Raw genomic sequence first — 24,509 nt, forward strand, 5'->3', positions numbered from 1 at the left:
GATGGACTTTTTTTTTCATAAAAAAAAGGGGGGGGGGGTCTCTAGCGTGAGAGAGAGGGAAATGTGGATGTAAAAAAATATTTTAATGTTTTAATAATAGGGCACAATGTTTTCTAACATGTTACAGACCAAGCCAGTATATGAATCAATACATTTATGGCGGAAAAATAGTTAGGTTAATTTATAAGAAAAATATGAATAACCTAATTGACTTGTAGTTCAACTTTAAGTGGCCTTAGAAGTGTGTAGCAAACTATAGTAGCCCAGAAGTAGCTCTTATAGTTTTAAAAACATCGGTGAGTACATCTCCCTCGTGTGATATTGCTTATTGTTGTTTATTTGGTTTTGTTTAATCAATAAACAAAACTAAATGAACAAACAGTAAGTGAAAAAAACATTTTGCAGTACATAAATACATTTTATTTGATGGAAGTATTGTTAGACTAAGATTTCAACAGTGTGGGAGAACAAAACTCAACAAAACATCCCCACCCTTCACTTTTTGGGATGCAGTTCACCATTCAATTTTCCATGTGGAGGCCGGCTCACAAAAATTCTTCAGATGACGTAAAATGTAACACAATTGAGACAAAAGGGGAAAAAAAGAAAGAAAAGGAAGAAAACGACATATCCAGTGTCAACAACTTTGTTTTTATTGTTGTGCCTTGGTTGTTATAAGACAATATTATAAAGTGAGGGAAAAATACACAATTTATGTAAAAACAACAACCTCTAAATTCTGATTTACATCTGAATACACCTACAGTATGTGTATTAGGGAAGTCAGAGAAGTCAAGGCATGTCAGCAACCTTTGATATTTCTACCAGACCGCTGTCGTGTTGTGTTGAATTTCATTTTTACATAGATTAGTAAGATCAGCAGCATTTACCCCAAGCAAACCACAGGTCACAGTCCCAGTAGGATTTAGTTTGGACATGGCAAGAAAAACACATTTCCGTCTTGCACATGTCTGCCTCGGAATTAAGCAGCTTCAAATGAGAAGAACATGAGTGCCATCGGAGCACACAAAAACTGCCACATTATACATACAAACTGTATAAACATTAGAATAATGGCACCCATGAGAAGGTCAAGAATAAAAGCATCCAAAAATTAAAGCTGAAATTACACCGAGAGAGAGAAACATTAGAACCTTCTCAGTCAAGAAAGGGAAGGCAGATGAAAATATTGTTTGGTGGACAGGACACTTCCACATACACTTTGGTTGTTTTTCCCTTTCTGCATGAGGCTGCAAATGGACTTTTGTGTGTTATTGCTACAGATGTCTGATCCTGTACAGCCAAAGTCAACATCTATGAGCGTTCTCAGGTTTATTAACACTGATTAACCCCTGGGCGTTATTTTATTTTGAAATGGCTTGGTCAGAACCAACAAAAAGCCAAAAAATGGTCAAATAACGCCCAGGGGTTAAATGGATGTTGTCGATTCTCTTTAGCATTAAAATACAGCATGTTTTTGAAACTTGCTTTCTATTTGATAAGTTGTCATATATTCAGCCTTATTATTCATCTGAGCAAAGGAAACTGACATTCTTTCTACTTGTACAAGTGACAATGAGCTTCTTAATAATAGGGATGTTCGACACCATTTTTTTTCAGACCGTTATCAGTACAATTACTAAACTATTGAGTAGTCACAGATACCACTAGTACTTTTGATAAATTTCCCCCCAAAAACTAAAATAAAGACCTATCCAAATATAATATTTTCCCATAACATTGCATGAAATTAATGCCAATTTTTCATTCGTCCAATTCCTAATTTCTTGTTCCTGACCGTAAAATGGCCACAGGGGGGCAGCCAATACTGGTATCGGCCACTGTCGTGAATACTGACCCCTTGAAATAAGGCAGATACCGATGCTTGGTAGAAGAAGTACTTGCACACCAGAATTAATAATATGACCATTTTAACTATATAGTTTGTGATCCATTAAAACTGGACCTTTTGAAAAGTTATCAAAGCAGGGAACACTGTCATGTCAGCAGATTTAAATGTAATCCATACAATTATTAAAAGTAATATGGTAAATTGGCGCAATGAGGCAATATCAAATGTTGCCTTTACTAAATTAATAAGCTTTTATCAGAATTAAATAGTATTACTTGCTTTTCATATGGTGGATTTTATTATTTATTTGTTGCTTTTTTTTTATGGCGGATTTTATTATTTATTTTTTGCCATAAGGATGAAGATTTATTGGGAAGCGCGTGTGCTGTGTAATTCCCAAAAAGTCCTTAAAAAAATCTGCAGTATTATTGATAGGAAGATGATTCTGTTTAAACCGTTTTCACTGATTGGGAAAAACTATCACATATAAAATGTCACCTGCTAAAAATCATCATCCATGTTTACCCCCCAAACTCCCCATTATGCATATGTAACACAGTGGTGTTGTGTTTGTTCTCATTTTTATATTCAGATCAATGCTAATTTATGACCGTGTTTCAAATATTCTGTACAGATAACTTAACTCTCATACAACTTTATTTTACAGTAGAATTTTCTTAGCACAAAATATTCACACAAATAGACCAGATGGGACATACCTCTAGCTTTGAAATCTACCTTCCTACTAAGAATTACAAAAAAATACTGTTTTCAAAGCAGATGTGTAGTGCACAGGCCAGTCAATTAAAGGCAAAAAAACTGAGGGTACCTTCGAAAGCTGATTCCAGATCGGTGTACACACTGGAACGGTGCTGAGCGCGGAGCAAAGGCCTCTGCGGCTTCTGCTAACAGGAACCAGCCCTGTTCTCTCCTTGACGACTTTTAACCCGCTGCCGACAGAGGCTCCAGGCTCACGCAGTGCCAATGGAATAAACTACAGTATAAAGTGGAGAGTGAGGAGCGAGTGGATAATGCTGGATGCTGCCACTGGAAGCACTCAGCTAGGATGCGATGCTGTGGGAGAGCACCAAAAACCCAAGAGAAAGCACATTTCTTATCAACAGGAACACAAAAGATAAGTTCGAGCCTCACTTCATGCACAGTGAATAGTGAGATGCCTGATATGGATGCACTGCAACGGAATAATATAGAATGTAAAAGTGGGAATGACTACTATAGCGCTTTCACTAATATGAAGCCAGAATTGTGTGTTACATTCAAGCTGGACTATTTTCCAGCATGAATGCTGAATTGCCTTCGAAACACAAGTCCTTGAGAACAAGTTCAGTGTTGACAGTGATGCATTTAAACACAAACTAGTTCAGTCGGGAGAAAGTGGAGATTACTTGTTACTTTAGATGCAGAAAATTCATTGAGAAAAAATATGATTGGTCAAGGGACTACAAAATCAAACCGGTTTTGGTTACTTTCCTACTAAATACTTGCAAGGACAGGTTCATATTAGCCTCATCGCTAAAGAGATGCTTCAGTAGTATTTGCATGTGCAGGAAATGAAATGCAGCATTCTGATCAAGTCTCACTGAGTCAACACATAAATAAGACGGAGAGTTGAAACAGGTATATAATTTCTCTCACTTTCAATGTATCCACCATTGTCGCAAACCATCTGTTTGTTCTTATTCATTTCTCATGAAAGTATGTTATAATACCAAATTGGCAATTTTGTTTGTTAGAACTACACACTAATTCACTCTACCCTACCGTGGCACTGAAATAACATTTGAGAGTGATACATAAAAAGGTTGTGTTAAACCTGGCCTATAAATTTGATTACAACTCAAATTAAGAATCTTATTTCAAAATCCGATTAAAACCTGTTATGTTCTGTTGACTGACTACAAAAACAACCAATTTGTTATGCAAGTTTAGCACTAATAACTTGTGAGAAATTGAGAACTCATTTTAGGTTTACAAACGATGCTTGCTGAACCACACTTGAAGACTGACATTGTTTGCAAAGTGTCAATATAAAGTCTTGATTTTATCCTGTATGGGTAAATAATTCAAACTCTATGCTGAAAAGTGCAAGGTTACACTCTAAAAAAAGCTTGGTTAAAAATAACCTTTTTATGGGTCAAAAATGGACAGATCATCTACGTAGGTCAATTTGACCCACCTTTGGGTTAAAAATTTTGGTCATTTTCTATAAAACAACCGACAAAGTTGGGTTGGATCCCCGACTTAGGTCAATTTGACCCAATTTTGGGTAAAAAATTAGGGCTTTTTTTTAAACCTAAAAAGTTGGGTCAGATTTAATTTCAATCAATTTGACCCAACATTGGGTAAACAATTTTTTGGGGTCATTTTCTCTATAAGGACCCATAATGTTGGATGGGATACTCTACTTGGGTTAATTTGACCCAACTCTGGGTGAAAAAATTGGGTAATTTTGCATTTAAAGTTGAAAGTTGAAAGTTGGGTCGAATCTTCTACTTGGATCAATTTGACCAAACTTTGGACAACATTTTTTTAGTCACTTTGTATATAACTACCCATAATGTTGGGTCTGATACTCTACTTGGGTTTTTTTGACCCAACTCTGGGTAAACATTTTTTTAAAAGTAATTTTGCATAAAAAAAACAAACAAAGTAGGGTCAGATCTTCCACTTGGATCAATTTGACCCAACTTTGGATACAATTTTGGTCACTTTGTATATACCTACCCATAATGTTGGGTCAGATACTCTACTTCGCTTAATTTGACCCAACTCTGGGTCAAAAAATTGGGTAATTTTGTATTTAAAAAACAAAAAGTTGGGTCAGATCTTCTACTTGGATCAATTTGACCCAACTTTGGGTAAAAATGTTTTTAGTCACTTTGTATATAACCCATAATGTTGGGTCAGACACACTACTTGGGTTCATTTAACCCAACACTGGGTCAAAAATTGGGTAATTTTGTATAAAACAACCCAGAAAGTGGGGTTAAATTGAACCATGAGGTGGACTGGTCCATTTTTGATCCATAATTGGGTTTCTTTGAACCCAACTATTTTTAGAGTGCACAACACCTCATCAGGTGTCTTTATCATGTTACACCGCCAACAGCATCACACATTCACACAGTGGGACATGTAATGTAACATCCTATCATAGTTTCCATCTGTAAAGCAGTGCGAGTGTGCATTAGGAGGTACGAAGAGTGTGTGTCACATTCACCATTTGATGCTCACAAAGCTCCACATAGTGCTCATGAGCCTGCTACAGCACACTGCTAAAGGAGCCGAGGCGGAGCGGCTCCGTGTCTCCTGAGGTTATGATACGGGGAAGCGTCCTGTGTTAGAATATATTGGGACACATGGTCCAGTCTTGTCTCTCCTTGGCCTCCCAGTAGCCCCCTTTGTACACAAAGTTGATCTCTCCGGTGACCGAGTTCCTCCTCTGTTGAAACCACAGGGGCTGGTAGCCTTCGTATTCTCGACCTGCCGAAAGGATGGCAGTTTGTTACGCAGCTGCCGTCATCAAGTCGCACCTTGGTTAAGAAGCCACACTTGCAAGCAATGTCCTCCATACACACACTATGTATACGAGAAGCAATCAGTCGCTGTGTGCTGCATTTGGGAATGCTCCAAATGTGAACCAGCTTCATGTTGCAGTGAAAGGTTTGAATGGTGTGCAAAACATGATCTTAGATAGAGAGTTGGAAAATATGCTAATTTCCTAGAGCTCTAACAAATTAAGCATTAACTTCCTCACACAGACACTTTACGTCTATTTAAATACAAATTGTGAACAGTCTGACATGAACTTATCACATGTACGCAGGAAAAAAAACACTTTTTCCTGATTCCATTTGTCAAAGACATGAAAGGAGACGTCATGCAGGTCCAACAATGGCAGAACACAAAGAAAACACACAGAAGATGTCTGTGTATGTGTGTGCGTCAACAGAGGGCCCAGAGTAACCCCCACTCACCAGAGTCATTATCACATTCTGACCACCGGGAGAGGGAGGGGAAAAAAGACAAGTCATGGATACATCAATACAATCTACCCAGCACACATGCGCACACACAAATAAATTAGGGTTGTAGGTTGCAGTCGGGTAAAACTGCACTGCAAAGTACTGAGAGCAGATTTTTTATTACAGCTATTGATTATTTTGTGCAATGTCAATAATTGTCACTAGAGGGCGCTGGGGCCCTGCCTCACAATATACGGTGGTCACCCCATTACTTTCCTTGAAATAACAACAACAACAAATACTAATAGTGCAATAAAAATACAAACCTCCCTACGCAGTTCCCAACCTTCTAAGCATTTGTTACACTTAATAAATTTAACTTTTAAAATGCAAAAAGAACAATACTGTAAATACCGAGCTGCAGGCTGCATTCACAAATTAATGTGAGCGGAGCATGTTCTGCACCCCAGCAGCGGATGAGGATGACGGAATCTTGGCTAATAACTATGCTAAACTTTTTGTTAGCAGTTTACCTTAGCTAGAATCCCGAGTTGCATTGTAGTCAAAATTACAATCTTGGTGGATTAATGTGCCTTTTACACCCTTTGTGGTTCTTGTGCAATGAAAAAGTTAGTTAGTTGTCTTCTTGCTTCTTCTTGTTTATCATCACCTTCTTCTTCGTTGTCGTCTTCCAAACACTTCCCCCGGAAGTAGTCATGGCAACCAACTTTCGCATTGCACAACAATAACAACAAAGATTTAAAGGTATGGTCCGAAGTTTATTCGTTGCTGTTTGTAAAACACAACATTGAAAACTGACGCTCAAGGAAGCTGAGGACAGCAGCTAACAGCCCACAAAACACAAGCGGGCATTCAGCCGAATTGCATATGCAGACAAGACGCAGGACTCAAACTCCTAAAGCAATGGTGTCCAAACTCGGTCCTTGAGGGCCGGAGTCCTGCATGTTTTGGATGTTTCTCTTCTCCAACACACCTGAAGGTCATCAGCAAGCTCTGCATAAGACTGATAATGATCCTTTTCATTAGGAACAGGTGCGTTGGAGCAAGAAAACATCCAAAACCTGCAGAACTCCGGCACTTGTGGATTGAATTTGGAAAATCTGCATATGCCACTGATAGCAGCTTGCTTCCATGGCTTGGCTGAAAGGAAAACATTGAGTCTCCGCCTAGAAATGTCCCGGACAGGCCAAAACCACACTCTTTCATACCTTTAAAAGGCGCATTAATCCACCAGGATTATAATTTTGGCTACAACACGACGCGGGATTATATTATATTTATATATTATATTTATTATTTACCTCAAACATGAACATGATGAACATGAAGACAATAACATATCACATGTCTACTTTATTTACCTCTACCTGTGTCTCTTGAACACTTTACATTTTCGTACCTTCATCCAGAGCATCTGAGGCCTCCGCTTCTCTCCTCCTCCTCACGGCTCTTTGTTTCTCTTCTAACCTTTGTTTCTCCGAATTGGCTTCATCCCATCGACCATCTTCCATCAGCCTCTGGTCTGGTCTCAGGCGGCTGTCGGTTACACCGACTCCATCATCCGGCTCGTTCAGGGTCAGCGCCAGCGCTGAGAAGTAGTACATGTTCTCAGCATTCTCTCTGGGTGGAAAACAGAGAGCAAGGAGCAGCATGTTTAATTGCTCACTAAAAGTGAAGATTCTGCCTTTCATGACAGCTGCGAGCTTAATGAAGCTCGTGAGACGTGCTCTTACGGGAGAGGATACTTCTTCCATAAAAGTTTGGGGGACAACGTCTGGTAGATGGTCTTCTGCTTGCCCTCTGAACCACTACCACCTCGACTGCTCTGAATGATCTTGGCACTCTCGATTTTCTCGTCCCACGTGCCAGACAGAATGTAATGAGCTTGACCAACACTGTCAGCCACAACTCCTGTCACCTGGAAAGACAAAATATATAATATAATAAAAATAGAATTAAAGCTGTCAGTATTCTCCAGCAGGTGTCAGCCTTACACAAACTGCACCACTTACTACTACGCTAGGCATAATAGTGTTGTCAGCATCTTGTCTCCCTTTTCGTACCATCGCTCCTCTTTTTCATTTGGTATGGGTGCCACTGGTTCACCATTTGCGGGCTAATACACACTAGTAGCATTGCAAAGCTCACTAACCTGTTCAGTCCTCTCCTGCCCTTCTTGTTGCATTCCTCCCTCACAGAGGGAGCAGCACTGCATTTCATTTAAAGACTACTGTGTAACGTTGAAGTGGTTAGAAACTATGTTTAGCTATTGCTGTTTTTTTTTTTTAATTCATTTCGGCTCTGTGCCCTCACAAACCTTGTTCTGTCAGAGTACATTCCCAATAAATATAACAATACAAACAACCGCTAAGGGAGTATTTTAAACTCCCCTGCTGCACGTAAAAACTGTTCCAGCATTAAAAATAAATCAAAATAAAGCATAGAGATCCACCATTCTGCATGATTAAGCAGCTAAACAGGACAGGTTTAAAAAAAAAAAAAGTGGTGTCAGCAAAGAAAGCAGAAAGGAGGATTTACCTTCCGAGGAACTTCCCTGGAGAAATAACTGTAGGGAGAAAATTTAAGTTGGCAGGTCTCTTTGGTCCTGTGATTCACTATCTCAATGTCCCCTGACTGCACGCACACACACACACATACACAGAAGCAGAATTGACACAATGTAAGACAATACAATCCACAGAGGATGATCATGAATAAATGTATATGAATTACATCCAAAAACTCCCTTATTTCTCCCCTCACCCGATAAATAAAGAATCCCACACAGAAATCACAACAGAAATAATGAGTTCCCATTTGAGAACAGCGGGCGACTAGTCTAGAGGTAACAAGATTGCTCGGGCTTGTGTGGATGAATGGCAATGGATGAAGAGAGCTTGTAAACAGACCTGGTCAATCCACAGCTTGCCCACAATGATGTTGTGCACTGTGGACGTGACCTTTCTCCACACGTAGTGGTTGCCGCTAGAGTGGAATTGCAGATGAATCGCACCTGGAGATATAAAATGACAACATCAATCAATGAGTGCTATTTTACGATGATGATGTTTTAATTACAAATGTAAATATAACTCCTCTTAATTCCATATTTCATGTTTTTGTCAAAAGTGTCACAAAGCAATCGTGATTAATTTTCCCTATCCCCTGGCTAGCAAGTGCGTAGGAGGCAGCTGGAGCGGTCAACCCCTCAAGAGGAGAAGCTTCTTTCTTAACTCGCAGTTAATGCACAAATGAGCAATTAATTCTATTTGGGTCGTAAGACTAAGCATTTACTCGAATTGAGGATTTTCCAGCCATCAAGAAATAAATGTCTTACCCAGAGGCATTATGGAGAGGTATTTTCCACGGAACTTGCTGGCAATTGTAATTTCCTGCCACAAGGTCCAGCCTCGTTGGGAAATCACATGATGTGCAGCTGCAGGGGGGTGATGGCTCACCTTACCAGAATGGATATCAACTTGCAGTAAATAACATGTACAATTCAGAACACCAAATATCCAAACCACGTATGCGTGTTGCTGTGCTCGTACCTGCTCACACAGTGAGCGGTAGCCAAACTCCTCGAGGCGATCAAGCTCGTAGGTCTCCCCCAGAAGCGGGTTGAAGGGTTTGGCTGTCCGGTGGATAGTAGTGGAGTATGAAGAGACGGAGAAGGCAGCAACCGAACACATCTGCTCCAGCGAGGAGTCGCAGCGCGCTGCCTTATCCAGGAGCTCATGATACTCCAAGTCTTCAGTCAGACGCTGCAGCATTGACAGAGGCTCATTGAAGTTGACCTGAAGAAGGGGAACATACATTACTTTAAGATTGTTGATGTTTCCAAACAGAGCAAGCCATGCTCACTTACAGGCATGGGGATTTTGGAGAGCTCCTTGCCAATGCAGTTCTTCATGATGCTCCACAAATTGAGGGAGTAGTTCGGCTTGTCAGGGACACGGGTTCGCCGTTTTCTGCGTGGCTGCAACTCCTTCCCTGACACATCGTTATAGCTTGGAGACATCTGTGCACGTAAATAAGTAGACTTTGACAAGTTTGACAAAAGTAAAGCTTGACAGCAGAAAACAAATCAAACAGTGAACGGGCAAACAAAAAGAAGCAGAATGGGAACCTAAAACAAATTGGTGAGCAAGAAGAAGCAGCAATAGGGGTGAGGGGAGCAGACGTTGCTACTGCTGATTAAAAAATAAAATCATGTAACTGTTTATCACAATGAAGCCTGATAGGCAAAATCTTTGCATATGCAAAAACGGGTGCAAACTTGATCACACGGATGTGGAAGCTCAACTAGTAACCGGGTGCATCCATGATTGTGTCTGCCAAACCTGCAAAATTGCCTCACAGATCATTTAGCTTGTTGTTAGGGGATTTAGCACATCTAAGATGCAGGTGAAACCAGCAAGTAAAATAAGAGATGGTGAAGATAACTTTTGAGCTCAAAATATTTTTGAAATACCAGAAACCAAAATTATTGCAACATATTGTCAATTTGCAATGCAGTTTCGGAACTTCTGAATGATCGAAGGGCTGATCAAACAAATGGTGGCTTTTATGCGAGTGCTGATTTCTCCCAAATTTTTGGAATAATGGCTTTAGTCTCTGTAACTCAGTAATGTTTGCCTCTTCCACGAACACTTCCAAATATTACTTCAAACCTTATTTGGTGCTCGTGGTGCTCTCCCAAACTTTCCATGGTGAAAATAATCAGAACACCCTTAAGTTAAAGGGATACTTGACTCATTGAGCCATTTTCAGCAATACAAAGTTAATGTTTTGTCCAGAATAAATTTGGTAGCTTCATTATTTTTCATGAACAAATAATAACTTGAAAATACAAATTGTAACGACCAATCATGGCTCAGTTTGCTGACAAAACCCAGAAAACAGGTGAGCCATGATTGGTCGTTACCTACTTCCTCAGCACAGGTGATGCCATCTTCAGTCGACAGCAAATGGAAAAAATAGTTTTTAAAGTTATTAATTGTACAAGAAAAATAATGAAATTATCAACTTCATTCTGGACAAAATATAAATTTTTTACTGCTGAAAATGGCTCACTGAGTCTAGTATCCCTTAAAAAAAAATGCTCTTTTAAATACTCAATCTTGTAGAGCGAGTGTTTGCTATTTGGGATCCCAATAAAAGATCACACCGTAGTGGGTAACGTGCAACACACCCCAAAACAGAATGTGCAATCCGTTAGTGTACACACAGTCAAGTAAGTCCTCATGTGTGAGTGATGTCAAAGCAATGAAGATAGACTCTTTGAGAAGAGGCTTACATGGTCGTCCTGGTTCCAGTCGTAGGAATTGCCTCCGCTTGCTCCACTCAAACTACTCTGAGATCGCCTGGAATAGACACAACAAAGAGTCAATCCCATTGGTGGTAGATTTGACAGCAACAAAGCACAAGCAACACACAAATCGTGTCTGAAATTCTGCAAACATACTCAATGAGACATATTAGTAAAAATAGCATTAAGGCATGTTCAAGACCTGCGCTGTGTGTTGTCAGTGGCAGTCACTGTGATGAATGCAGGGGAATCCTCCATGGCATCAAAGTACTCAGTATCCTCATCTTCATCACTCGCCTCTCCTTTGAGTGGCCTCTCACTCCCTTTTATCAGAAGGACACACAGTACAGTATGTAAAGTACTTATAAAGAGTGAACCAAACACACGCATCACATGGTAACCTATATGCATTTTAGTTAGGTCAGGAAGGCGCAGTATACTATGTAATCATGTACACATGGCCACATCTTAGTAAAATTGGCAATGTTTCTACTGGTTATGCTTCTCTGGGAATTCTGTCTGCACGGGCAATGGCAATTTTGAGGAATGAAATGTTTTGTACTCCCATTTATACACATTTAGGCTATTGTATTTGAAAAAAGAAGAAGTTTAATAATCATATTTAACACTCCTGTTATCTTCTTAGTCAAAGTGACCCATTTGAAAATTTTAATAAATGGTAAAAGTACTTTTTTGGTAATCAGCATATCCAATAAAAAAAAATAAAAAAAAATAAAAAAAAATAAAAATATATATATGTATATAGAATGCATATTTGAAATGCATTTTTTTGTCATTTAAAAAAAAATTGACATGATCTGCAAGAGGAACTATTGATTGGAATTGTTAGTGACTGAGTTATTATGAGATTAAACACAACCTTTGCTGTAATTTAAAAAAATTCTGAAACTTTTGGATAATTAGGCTAACCCTGGGTCAAAATGACCCAAGGATATAAATGCTATTCCTGAGCGGGGGGAAAAGTATCAAAAGAGTGCAAATGAAGTATTGGCTTTGTTTGTTAGGAGGATTCCAAAAAAAGAAAAAAGATTGTTTCTGATATTTTTCTGATAATTAAACTACCCATCCCACCGGGTCAAAGTGACCCATGGATAGTATAAAGAGAATCAAATGTAACACGTGGGTTGAAATAATTTGGACAATTAAAAAGACACTTCCAGGTCAAACTGACCCAGGGACATTATTGCTGTTCCTGTCAAACGAACATACTTTAAGAAGGGTTAAAATGTCAATTGATGTTGCCAAATAAGCTTGCATGGTGCATCGTAAATTGTTTTTGACCACCAGAGCCTGTCAGTTTCCAATGTAATTATTAACAACCTTTTTGGCTGTTGTTGCCCTGGGAACATCCATTTGTGGGCCAATGACAACTTATACAAGAAAAAGAATTGGGATGTTCCATACCACTTTTTCCAGATTGATATCAGTAACAGTACACAACTCGAGTAGTCACCAATACAGAGTACCAACATCCCTCGTATTTGTCATACATAAAATTGCCCCCTACCACAAAAAACAAAAAAAACAATCAGTGGCAATTTTATATTCTTCTATAGTTCTTGATTGTAGAAAGGCCACAAGACATTGGATTCGTTGATCGAGTCAAATGAAAAAGAAGCAGGTGATTCGTGCTCACCCTTCTTGTTGGTCGGGGCGCTGGGTGTGCTGGATGAAAGTGTTGGTGCCGCTCTCCACGCTCGCTCCAGACTATTGTGCTGCTTGGCTAGCTGCTCGATGGTCTCCTCCAGGTGGGTACGCTGCTCTCGCTCATACTGCAGTGCCCGCTGCCACCTCCTACTGTGAGTCTCAGCCAGGTCCAGGAAATCTCGACAAGCCTAGGGAATCACAGGCGCACAAATGCTATGACTTGCGGTCCAGTAGAAGTTTATTTTTCGGTCCTCTTCATTGATCAAGGTGCTGACAAAAGATTTGGGATTCTAGATTCACGCAGGGAGAACACATTTCGCTGTACATATAAAGTACCGTATGATGCCTTTTTGGTTACTGTTCATGTTACTCTGAGCATATTGTAAACAAAGTGAACAGAGTGAATGATGGGCTACACTTTCACGCTGATTGCACAGCAGAGGACTTTTGAGTCAAGAGGGGGGCCTCATTATTCCCGCTGTGCTCTGCTCTGACTGCTAAGCCAAAGAGGTTACCTCAGATCACACAAAAAAGACTTGTCAGCATTTGTTTGCACTTCACCGTCACTGTTTGCCTGAGGTTTCTGCCACACAGTAAGCACAAAAGTAAATCAACCGGAACACTATACAGCTGACAGCATGCAAGAGGAAAATGTCATGTGACGGTCGTTAAACAGGAAGGGCCCCTGGAAGAAGGCTCCCCTGTATTGCAACTCAGCATTTATGATTTTAACAAATTTGGCGGACTTTTCATTGTTGTTCTGTGGGATTGGGTAAATACAAGTAAACTGCACTGATGCTGAAAATGTCTGTTTAACAACATTATCTAGGATCTGGATTAAAAAAAACTCACTCTATCTCACTCTACAAAGTATACAAGCAAACAGACAATTAGATATCACTCAATGAAAGACAACAACATAAAAGGCAAATCCATAAACTTCCATTTGAACAAAATTTCTAAACGAGATGGTAAATTTCCCCATGTTTTTCCATTATGATATTTTTTTTGACATTATGTAGGCTAAAACAAATTGATTTCCATGTTCAATGTCCAAAAGGATAGCAAATGACAGAAACAATTTTGTTGAAATCTGAAAGTATTTCCCAATATAGACCTAAGCAGCGTTCCCCCTTACCTTCAATGGTCAAACAGAAGTGTCTCCACCACTGCTACCATCACACAATTTAAATGCGAGAGATGAATCTGAAGTTGCACTTCACTTCCTCAGACGTGACTATGAAACCAACACTCATTTAAAAATCATACGCTAGTTCCACATTTTTACTGCTGAGTCTCCAGTCCAAGAGCAGACTGCATGTGACGTCCGGTGATGATGGAGGACGAGGTTAATAAAGGCTAAAACCAGTGGATCCCGCAACTGATGCTGCTGGTATGAAAACATGACACTCTTTTGACATTTAAAGACCCACTGAACTGGGAAGCACTCCTATCAGTCAGCAAGTGCACACACACACGCACATGCACGTGTGACATATGTGGGAAGTTACATCACACCTAAATGGACAAGTGTGGCATCCATAATCATACCACAGAGATCACTGCCTGTCTACAGGCGTTGGCGCCATTTCTCTGGAAGCAGCACTTGGAAGAGCACCCCCATGGCTACAGGGGTCCCTGCATTCCGTAATCTAAGCTGCTTCCCCTTCAAGAGAGCCATTTAGATGCATGAAAGTAAAATGACCGCAGGGAGTTTGAGCTAGCACTGACCACTTGTTAGAAGCACATTCTTGGTAAACTTAATGGTATTATAACAATACAGTCGGTTGCAATTTCCCTTGCTGGTTGAAAAAACAAAACACACACACACAAAGAAGGATAACATTAAAAATAAATCAACAGTTCTGGGTATTACTGTATTACATCCTCGAAATGATGTTAAAATCTGAGTACTTTCAGTCTAATCTAAAATTTGGTCAGTAAATATAAGAAACAAAAGTGACCACAGAATAATAAAAGTATGACAGTCAACACACCTTGTGCAGTTGTCCACTTGGAGTGAAGTGCTACTGCAACCCAGAAAGCTGTGACACTCAGCAGTCAGAGGGAGTGAGTTTGAAAGAGAGAAGGTGGCTATTCCACACCCTCTCACACACCCACCATCATATTTAGTGTCATTACTTCTACACTTCAACCCCCAACGCTCATACAGAAATTTGCAACTCTTGTTGTGCCGCCACTAGTTAGATCCAGCATGATTGGATCGGCTATCCTGCTTTACATTTTGTGTTGTGATCAAGGTAACATTTTCACAAGATGTGCATACTGCTTATTATAAAGGCAAATGAGCAATATTTGGAATAGAATTTAGACATATTTTAAACAAATTAAACTTTAAACAAACAAAATATACATTTGTGTAACTTGAGAATGCTTTTCTAATACAGTACAGCGTTGGAAAATGTGTCTGATTTAACGCAAATAATTGTGGGTACACCAGGCAGAAAAGTGAAGCAATAACAGTTTTAAATTTGACTAGATGTCATTGTTTAGCAAATGGCTCAGCCTGTCTATTGTAATTAACTCATTCACTCCCAGCCATTTTTACTGAAGCAACCCCCTTTCGCTCCTGGCTGTTTTACTGGATTTTGACTGATTTTTCCACGTCCACAGAATATTCTCTTCTATTGCTATAAAAACATGGAAGCTAACAAAAGAAAAATTTGAGTCTCTTCTTTTATCAGGAAAAAATATATATTTATATCTGTTTCCGTTTTGCAGCAATTAACATTAGAATATAGTTTCATTCACATTTCATTTCATTTAGTTTCATCATTATTCAAAAATCTGTTGAAAACACTGGGAAAAAGAGCTTGTTGCAACATTGGCCGGCCCTGGCTGATCACTTATACCCTGCTGCCACCTGCTGGCCGTTTTTAGTAATAACTACCATTGCTTGAAGCCACCTCTTCATGTCAGAAGCTGTAGTGAAGCCTTCTGTATTCTCTAGCATAAAAAAAAAAAAGATAAAATAAAAAAAATCTAAAATACGTTTTTGGGAGTGCAGGACAAAGTATTAAAAAAAAACATTTTATAAATTTTTGGGTTTGAATGAGTTAACCGCAATTAATTACGAAAAATTCAGCGATTAATTAAAAAAAAATTAATTGCTTGACAGTACTATTTTTAACCGATGAAAGAGATAGAAATTTGACCTACTGAACCATTATTGCCTTGTACTGTATCTCTGACTGATTTTTCTTTGCCGGTGTTGGTACCAGATGTGATCGGGCTGCCACATAGTATAGGGGTCGCCTACCGAAGACGTCACGCTACAGGATTGGTTGGAAATTATCCAGTTGACGTAAAACATTGGACAGAAAATATTGAAGATGTCATTTAAATAACAAAATTGACTGAAATTGTAAAAACGTAAATTAACTAAAATTAAATAAATAAACCATAAATAAACCTAAGAATATAAAAGCAAAATATATTGAAGTCAAAGTCACTGAGGTGGTAGGAAAGCTCCTCGGTGGCAAGGTCCCGGCCGGGTGTTGATGAAATCCACCCAGAGTTCCTAAAGGCTCTGGATGTTGTAGGGCTGCCTGGATTGGCAGACCGGGGTGGTGGTCCTCCTTTTTAACAAGGGGGACCGGAGGGTGTGTTCCAACTATAGAGGGATCACACTCCTCAGCCTCCCTGGTAAGGTCTAATCAGTGGTGCTGGAGAGGAGGGTCCGTCGGGAAGTCGAATCGCTGATTCAGGAGGAGCAGTGTGGTTTTCGTCCCGGCCATGGAACAGGATCCTGGATCTGCAGGATCCTTGAGGGTGCATGGGAGTTCGCCCAACCAGTCCACATTTGCTTTGTGGACTTGGAGAAGGCGTTTGACCGTGGCCCTCTGGGAGTCCTGTAGGGAGTAAGGGGTACCAAGCCCCCTGATACGGGCTGTTTGGTCCCTGTACGACCGTTGTCAGAGTTTGGTCTGCATTGCCGGCAGTAAGTCTAATTTGTTTCCGATGAAGGTTAAACTCCGCCAAGGCTGCCCTTTGTCACCGATTGTGTTCATAACTTTTATGGACAGAATTTTTAGGCGCAGCCGAGGCGATGAGGGGGTCCGGTTTGGTGGCCTCAACAATGCATCTTTGCTTTTTGCAAATCATGTAGTGATGTTGCCTTCTTCAAGCTGTGATCTTCAACTCTCACCGTAGCGGTTCGCAACCGAGTGTGAAGCGGTTGGGATAAAAATCAGCATCTCCAAATCCGAGACCATGGTCATCAGTCGGAAAAGGGTGCCCTCTCCGGGTTGGGGATGAGATCCTGCCCCAAGTGGACGAGTTGGGTAATGTGGTTCTTTCAAGGGAAGTTAAAGGGAAAACAATACCGCTTTTGTACAAAGGTGCAAACATAATCAATAAAAATCAAATGCTCATTTGTGCTACTTTCCTGCTTTTATATTCTTAGGTTTATTTACGTTTTTTACAATTTCAGTCCATACATTTTGTTATTTAAATCGTTAATATTTTAGATATTTAATATTTTCTTTCCAATGTTTTGACATCAACCAGGTAATTTCCAGCCAATCCTGTAGAGTGACGTCATCAGTCTGGCAGCCCGATCAAATCTGGTACCGACACCGGGTCACATGCTGTACTCTATACAAGTTGCCATATTAGCTGAGAGGGAATTGGTCAGGATGCTCCCTATGCATTTGTAGAAGTTGCTGAGCAGTTTGGGGGAATTCCAAATGTTCTCATAATGCATTTCGATCACGTCTTGGCAAACTCACTCATGCGTGTGTTAGCGAGAGGCTACTCACATTGATCATAGCATTGGAAGTGATACGGAAGAGGGTGGCTCGCTCGTTGACTGCTTTGATCTTCTCCCCTCCCTCCACAGGAACTTTCAGGCCCTCAAGTTCACTGAGAGAACGTTGCAAGGCAGCCCCGTGCTTGGCAATCAAGTCATTACATGTGCTGAGGTCATCAAGCTTGCTGACTAGTATCTTTAAAGTTCCCTGAATCTCGCTGCGGTCCGATTGGGATGCCGGCTCTTCGTCTCCGGAGTCATCTGGAAAACAAGATGGGAAATTTATTTAAAAATGGTTTTGATCTGATATTTTCTCTGCACAAAGCACAACCTCCGTTGTATGACACACTTCCTGTTACTTTGTGCTGACTCAAGTTTGCATTTAAAATATTCAACCTTTATCATCAATAACCAGCACTGCCATACTTAAATACCGTAAGTACAGTATACAATACTTCCCATGGGCTCACCACCGGTGGAAGGGGCCAAAGGGGTCGGGTGCGCAGTGAGTTGGGTGGCAGCCAAAGGCGGGGGCCTTGGCGGTCTGACCCCCGGCTACTGAAGCTAGCTCTGGGGACATGGAATGTCACCTCTCTGACAGGGAAGGAGCTCGAACTGGTGTGCGAGGCTGAGAAGTTCCGACTAGATATAGTCGGACTCACCTCCACACACGGCTTGGGTTCTGGTACCAATCCTCTCGAGAGGGGCTGGACCCTCTTCCACTCTGGAGTTGCCCACGGTGAGAGGCGCAGAGCAGGTGTGGGCATACTCATTGCCCCCCAGCTAGCCGCCTGTACGTTGGGGTTTACCCCGGTGAATGAGAGGGTAGCCTCCCTCCGCCTTCGGGTGGGGGGACGGGTCATGACTGTTGTTTGTGCTTATGCACCGAACAGCAGTTCAGAGTACCCACCCTTTCTGGAGTCCTTGGAGGGTGTGCTGGAGAGCGCACCCCCTGGAGACTCCCTCGTTCTACTGGGGGACTTCAACGCTCACGTGGGTAATGACAGTGAGACCTGGAGGGGCGTGATTGGGAGGAATGGCCCCCCCGATCGAAACCCGAGTGGTGTTTTGTTACTGGACTTCTGTGCTCGCCACGGACTGTCCATAACGAACACCATGTTCAAGCACAAGAGTGTCCATATGTGCACCTGGCACCAGGACACCCTAGGCCGTAGTTCGATGATCGACTTTGTAGTCTTGTCATCGGACTTGCGGCCGTATGTGTTGGACACTCGGGTTAAGAGAGGGGCGGAGCTGTCAACTGATCACCACCTGGTGGTGTGTTGGCTCCGATGGCGGGGTAAGATGCCGGTCCGACCAGGCAGGCCCAAACGTACTGTGAGGGTCTGCTGGGAACGTCTGGCAGAATCCCCTGTCAGAAAGAGTTTCAACGCCCATCTCCGGCAGAGCTTCTCCATTGTCCCGGGGGAGGCGGGGGACATTGAGTCCGAGTGGACCATGTTCCGCGCTTCAATTGTTGAGGCGGCCGATCGGAGCTGTGGCCGTAAGGTGGTTGGTGCCTGTCGTGGCGGCAATCCTCGAACCCGCTGGTGGACACCAGCGGTAAGGGATGCCGTCAAGCTGAAGAAGGAGTCCTATCGGGCCTTTTTGGCCTGTGGGACTCCGGAGGCTGCTGACGGGTACCGGCTGGCCAAGCGGAATGCGGCTTTGGCGGTCGCTGAGGCAAAAACTCGGGCATGGGAGGAGTTCGGTGAGGCCATGGAAAACGACTTCCGGACGGCTTCGAGGAAATTCTGGTCCACCATCCGGCGTCTCAGGAGAGGAAAGCAGTGCACCGTTAACACTGTGTATAGTGGAGACGGAGTGCTGTTGACCTCGACTCGGGACGTCGTGAACCGGTGGGGAGAGTACTTCGAAGACCTCCTCAATTCCACCAACACGCCTTCCTTTGAGGAAGCAGGGTCTGGGGACTCTGAAGTGGGCTCCCCTATCTCTGGGGTCGAAGTCGCCGAGGTGGTTGGAAAGCTTCTCGGTGGCAGGGCCTCGGGGGTGGATGAGATCCGCCCGGAGTTCCTGAAGGCTCTGGATGTTGTGGGGCTGTCGTGGTTGACACGTCTCTGCAGCATCGCGTGGACATCGGGGACGGTGCCTCTGGATTGGCAGACCGGGGTGGTGGTTCCCCTTTTTAAGAAGGGGGACCGGAGGGTGTGTTCCAACTTTAGAGGGATCACACTCCTCAGCCTCCCAGGTAAGGTCTATTCAGGGGTGCTGGAGAGGAGGGTCCGTCGGGAGGTCGAATCTCGGATCCAGGAGGAGCAGTGTGGTTTTCGTCCCGGCCGTGGAACAGTGGACCAGCTCTACACCCTCAGCAGGATCCTCGAGGGTGCGTGGGAATTCGCCCAACCAGTCCACATGTGCTTTGTGGACTTGGAGAAGGCGTTTGACCGTGTACCTCGGGGAGTTCTGTGGGGGGTGCTTCGGGAGTATGGGTTACCGAGCCCCCTGATACGGGCCATTCGGTCCCTGTACGACCGATGTCAGAGTCTGGTCCGCATTGCCGGCAGTAAGTCGAATTTGTTTCCGGTGAGGGTTGGACTCCGCCAAGGTTGCCCTTTGTCACCGATTCTGTTCATAACTTTTATGGACAGAATTTCTAGGCGTAGCCGAGGCGTTGAGGGGGTCCGGTTTGGTGGCCTCAGCATTGCATCTCTGCTTTTTGCAGATGATGTGGTGCTGTTGGCTTCTTCAAGCCGTGACCTCCAGCTCTCACTGGAGCGGTTCGCAGCCGAGTGTGAAGCGGTTGGGATGAGGATCAGCACCTCCAAATCCGAGACCATGGTCCTCAGTCGGAAAAGGGTGGAGTGCCCTCTCCGGGTCGGGGAGGAGGTCCTGCCCCAAGTGGAGGAGTTCAAGTATCTTGGGGTCTTGTTCACGAGTGAGGGTAGGTTAGAGCGGGAGATCGACAGGCGGATCGGTGCAGCGTCTGCAGTGATGCGGACGCTGTATCGGTCCGCTGTGGTGAAGAAGGAGCTGAGCCGAAAGGCGAAGCTCTCGATTTACCGGTCGATCTACGTTCCTACCCTCACCTATGGTCACGAGCTGTGGGTCGTGACCGAAAGAACAAGATCCCGGATACAAGCGGCCGAAATGAGTTTCCTCCGCAGGGTAGCCGGGCTCTCCCTTAGAGATAGGGTGAGAAGCTCGGTCATCCGAGAGGGACTCAGCGTCGAGTCGCTGCTCCTCCACGTTGAGAGGAACCAGTTGAGGTGGCTCGGGCATCTGGTTCGGATGCCTCCTGGACGCCTCCCTGGGGAGGTGTTCCGGGCATGTCCTACCGGCAGGAGGCCCCGGGGACGACCCAGGACACGCTGGAGAGACTATGTCTCTCGGCTGTCCTGGGAACGCCTTGGGGTCCCGTCGGATGAGCTGGCTGAAGTGGCTGGGGAGAGGGAAGTCTGGGCTTCCCTGCTAAAGCTGCTGCCCCCGCGACCCGACCCCGGATAAGCGGAAGAAGACGGACGGACGGACAGTATACAATACTCGAAATTCACTAAAATAGAGTTAATCTCAGTTTTTATTTCTTCACAAATACAATAAGGTGCTCTCTGTCACACAATCAGCCGGGAGTGTAATTCATAAGATGGCTTCCACTGACATACACTAACTAAACTTTAGCAGTTGTATGTAAATCATGTCAGGGGCATTTGGAGTCACATAAGTTTTATATACCCACAAGGCTTTGCTGTAACAGCTGCCTTTACCAGCGATAACATCTCATAAAAGAGGCTACTTGAGGTTAAACAGGGCACATAACAGGAATGTTGCAGTGTCAGCTTTACATTACTCACCCGCAGACATCCGCACACACACATTCACACACACAAAATAAAACGGAAATCAGAGTTGCTTTACGAAGGGAAACACCCATGTGCGTTAGCAATCAAATGTAATCATTTTGAGACTTTCTATAACAACTTTTTGTTACAATTTCAATTCAAATACAAACTGAATATTTACACACAGCACAAGGGGAAACTAGCAGTGCCACTGACTTGAAAAAAAAACTCAATTATTCAGTACACTGATAAGTATGCTAAATATGTAGTGTGCCTGTTTAAAATCAATGTGCATTTGCAATTGCACTTCTCCAACACAGTACAACCCATTTCTGTATAAAACATTGTGCTGCCTTGTTGAAGAAATGTGCTGTGTAAATACCCTTTGGCTTGACATGCTGGATTTTGAGCTCATAAATCCAAAAAGAAAAGCATCGGTGCTTGTGTGTTTTCATACATGAAGCTGACAAAACAAGACCATATGGCAGAATTTTCAAGGGGGCATATTTTGGGAAATTGCTTTTTAATCACTTGCATACAAATAGTTGTGTCTCTGGAGAACCTGCCTAACCATCAAATGTGAAATGAAAACCCATGTAAATTAATTTCCAATAATGCATCTGTGAGTGAGACATTCAGATTTTTGCCAGATTGTGACGTAATTGTGTGGTTGACTTGCATTATAATAGTCCCCGCACAGAATCTCTATGAACTGTCTGAAAAACTATGTTAGCTATGTTTACAATAAATTAACTGTGGGCATGGCAGCCCCATTACAGCACCCCACGGACAAAACAGGATGGTTGTGAGACAACATAAGGGGACGGGATGGACAAACGTGACAGACCGTGATTGCTGTGGATGTCTGAAAACAATCTAATTGTCTCAACAATGATTTGGACGAGAAACTTAGTAAAAAGGTGCACATGACCAAAACCTGACACTATATATGAGAGAGAGGGAAAGAGAGAGAGAGAGAGAGAATAGCATCTTTGAGCCTTCAAGACTTCTAAGCAGCCCCTTCGCCCCGCCAGCCCATCACAGATAGTGTTAGAGACTGTGAGAAAAGTTAGCAAGACTTGAATATGTAGCCTAAACAGAGATGCAGATAGGTTTTATTGGATGCAAAGATTAGCAGCAGCTTCTGATAAGTGTAACACACGTAATTGCTCGGTAAACTTACGGACTTACTGTACAAATACTACAAAGTGGGGACATGTTTGTGTTTGAGGCAGGGCCAACCCACAAAACAGGCTAATTTCAGCATGATCAAAACAAGATAAAAAAATGAATAAATAGATAAATTAAATTGTTTCTTGAGGTATTTTGACGAAAACATGTAAAAGACAGGTCAATTGGAATGGTTAAAAAAAAAAAGGCATGTCTCCTTTACCAAGGTGTTGGAGTGGCAATACAGTATAGGGACGTAGAAGCAGGAACGATCTATAACCATTTTTGTAGCACCAAGGTTAAATAATGTTTAGCTGCTTTACTCAGTCAGACAGAAACAATTTACTTTGTCTCTAATGTAGGAGATAAGAGGATTGCTGTTCAAAGCATCTGAAATGATGGTCAAGAGCAGCAGGTATAATGGGAGTGTGCAGAAAGAAAGTAAGAGCGAGAGTAGGGGAATGTGAGAAAGGACTGGAGGGACAAAAAATATCTCACCGTGTCTGCATTCCCAAGCTTCCATTTTCATCGAGGTAACGAAAGTTCACCTAGGGAGAAGCAACATTCTCACAGACAGCTGAGCTGCTGCCGCTGTATAAGCTGTGAGGGATTCCACGCAGACATATTCTGCAGTACAGCTACAGAGTCTAACTGCATTATAAACAAGAATTTGCAAAGCAAAAAAAGTATACTACCATCATAATAAAAACGTTGTACAAGACTAAAGTTGATAATGCATGATAGCAACCGAGCAATTTTAAAGAGAAAATTGGGGAGGATGGCTTGGTTTTGAAAATCCTTTCATGAGACCAGAACAAGACTAATTCAATTAAATTGACTTGGAATTAATGTTGGCATTTTGTGTGTCTTAAAGGCAAAGAGAAGTAGCTGTTAGGAAGAAAACCAAAATGGCATAATGTACACACTTGGCCAGTCCCTCCATTACGTACAATTTGCACAATCTAATGAGATCCAATGTTAAGAACCCTATCGAAAACATTTGCTTTTAGCTGTGAGGTGATAGCATACTATTGTGACAAAATGTCAGAAAGGTATTGACAATAATGTTTGTTTGCTTATTTTTGTAGTTCTATGTGGTAATGTGAGCACTATTTAGATTGGAGAACAATATTTTGTGTGGTTATCGCTGGCGTCAAGCCAGAAATTTCTAAATCACAATTTCATATTTTTTCACAAATCCAAACTATTGGTCAGTCCACACGTGGTTGTTCATTTGACAAATTATTGACCAGTTTTAATGGCCTGCTCTCTTTGCAATGCAATGTTAATGACTGAAAAAAGCCATGACATTTTTTGGGTCTCTTGAAAAGTGACAATTTTGGTACAAGGATTCTAACCTTCGTCACCATTCCGATCATGTTACTATTATTATTTTGTGTTTTGTGCATCATATTGTATAGTTTGCTGTTATGTCTATCTTCTTGTATTTGCTTTTATTTACACTTGGTTTATTCTTGCCAGGATGGTATTGCAATTTTTTTCCGAATTGGCTCTATAGTTTTTGAGATAATCCATGTTTCTGTTTTAAAAAAACTAAAAATAAATTTAAAGCTAATAATGCACACGTTATGACATTGATATTCTCTTTATGCTACAATTTTGATGAGGCTGTATCTGTCTTGTCAAGCATGTCCATACGTATTCTTTCATTTTTGATGCAGTATTGTGAAAGACGGCGGTCATTGTTGCAGATATCCTATATGCAAATCATGCTACTGAAAATCAAACACAAATTTCGAATATTAGGCAATATCAGTGGCAAACAAATGCAAAAACATGCTTTGACACAGCTCTTGGATTGATTGTGCAACTTAACAACATTGTCACTCCCAAGTCACTACTCAGAGCTTCATCTTTTCATTCGGCCTCGTAACATACACAGCGGTAACAAGCAGCACATCAATTGCCGCCC

General features: G+C 42.1%; 1 protein-coding gene across 4 annotated transcripts in view; it reads right to left on the minus strand.

The window, feature by feature from the left end:
* Nucleotides 1-632: 632 nt before the first annotated feature.
* The window catches only part of osbp2b (oxysterol binding protein 2b), a 46,937-nt gene continuing 23,060 nt past the window's right edge, over nt 633-24,509 (minus strand). For 2 of the 4 annotated variants that reach the window (XM_077561447.1, XM_077561450.1), the window contains 13 exons: nt 17,620-17,870; nt 12,828-13,026; nt 11,373-11,493; nt 11,159-11,225; nt 9,728-9,880; nt 9,411-9,656; nt 9,197-9,317; nt 8,769-8,872; nt 8,398-8,493; nt 7,593-7,777; nt 7,259-7,479; nt 5,851-5,868; nt 633-5,356 (listed from right to left, as the gene is read on the minus strand). In XM_077561447.1, coding sequence (XP_077417573.1) covers nt 5,214-5,356; nt 5,851-5,868; nt 7,259-7,479; nt 7,593-7,777; nt 8,398-8,493; nt 8,769-8,872; nt 9,197-9,317; nt 9,411-9,656; nt 9,728-9,880; nt 11,159-11,225; nt 11,373-11,493; nt 12,828-13,026; nt 17,620-17,870 — 1,925 coding nt within the window. In that variant the 3' untranslated portion in view covers nt 633-5,213. The remainder of the gene's footprint in view (nt 5,357-5,850; nt 5,869-7,258; nt 7,480-7,592; nt 7,778-8,397; nt 8,494-8,768; nt 8,873-9,196; nt 9,318-9,410; nt 9,657-9,727; nt 9,881-11,158; nt 11,226-11,372; nt 11,494-12,827; nt 13,027-17,619; nt 17,871-24,509) is intronic. The other 2 variants (XR_013293457.1, XM_077561448.1) reach the window with 2 other exon arrangements.

This window comes from Vanacampus margaritifer, chromosome 3, assembly GCF_051991255.1.
Source record: "Vanacampus margaritifer isolate UIUO_Vmar chromosome 3, RoL_Vmar_1.0, whole genome shotgun sequence".
NCBI classification, from domain to species: Eukaryota; Metazoa; Chordata; class Actinopteri; order Syngnathiformes; family Syngnathidae; genus Vanacampus; species Vanacampus margaritifer.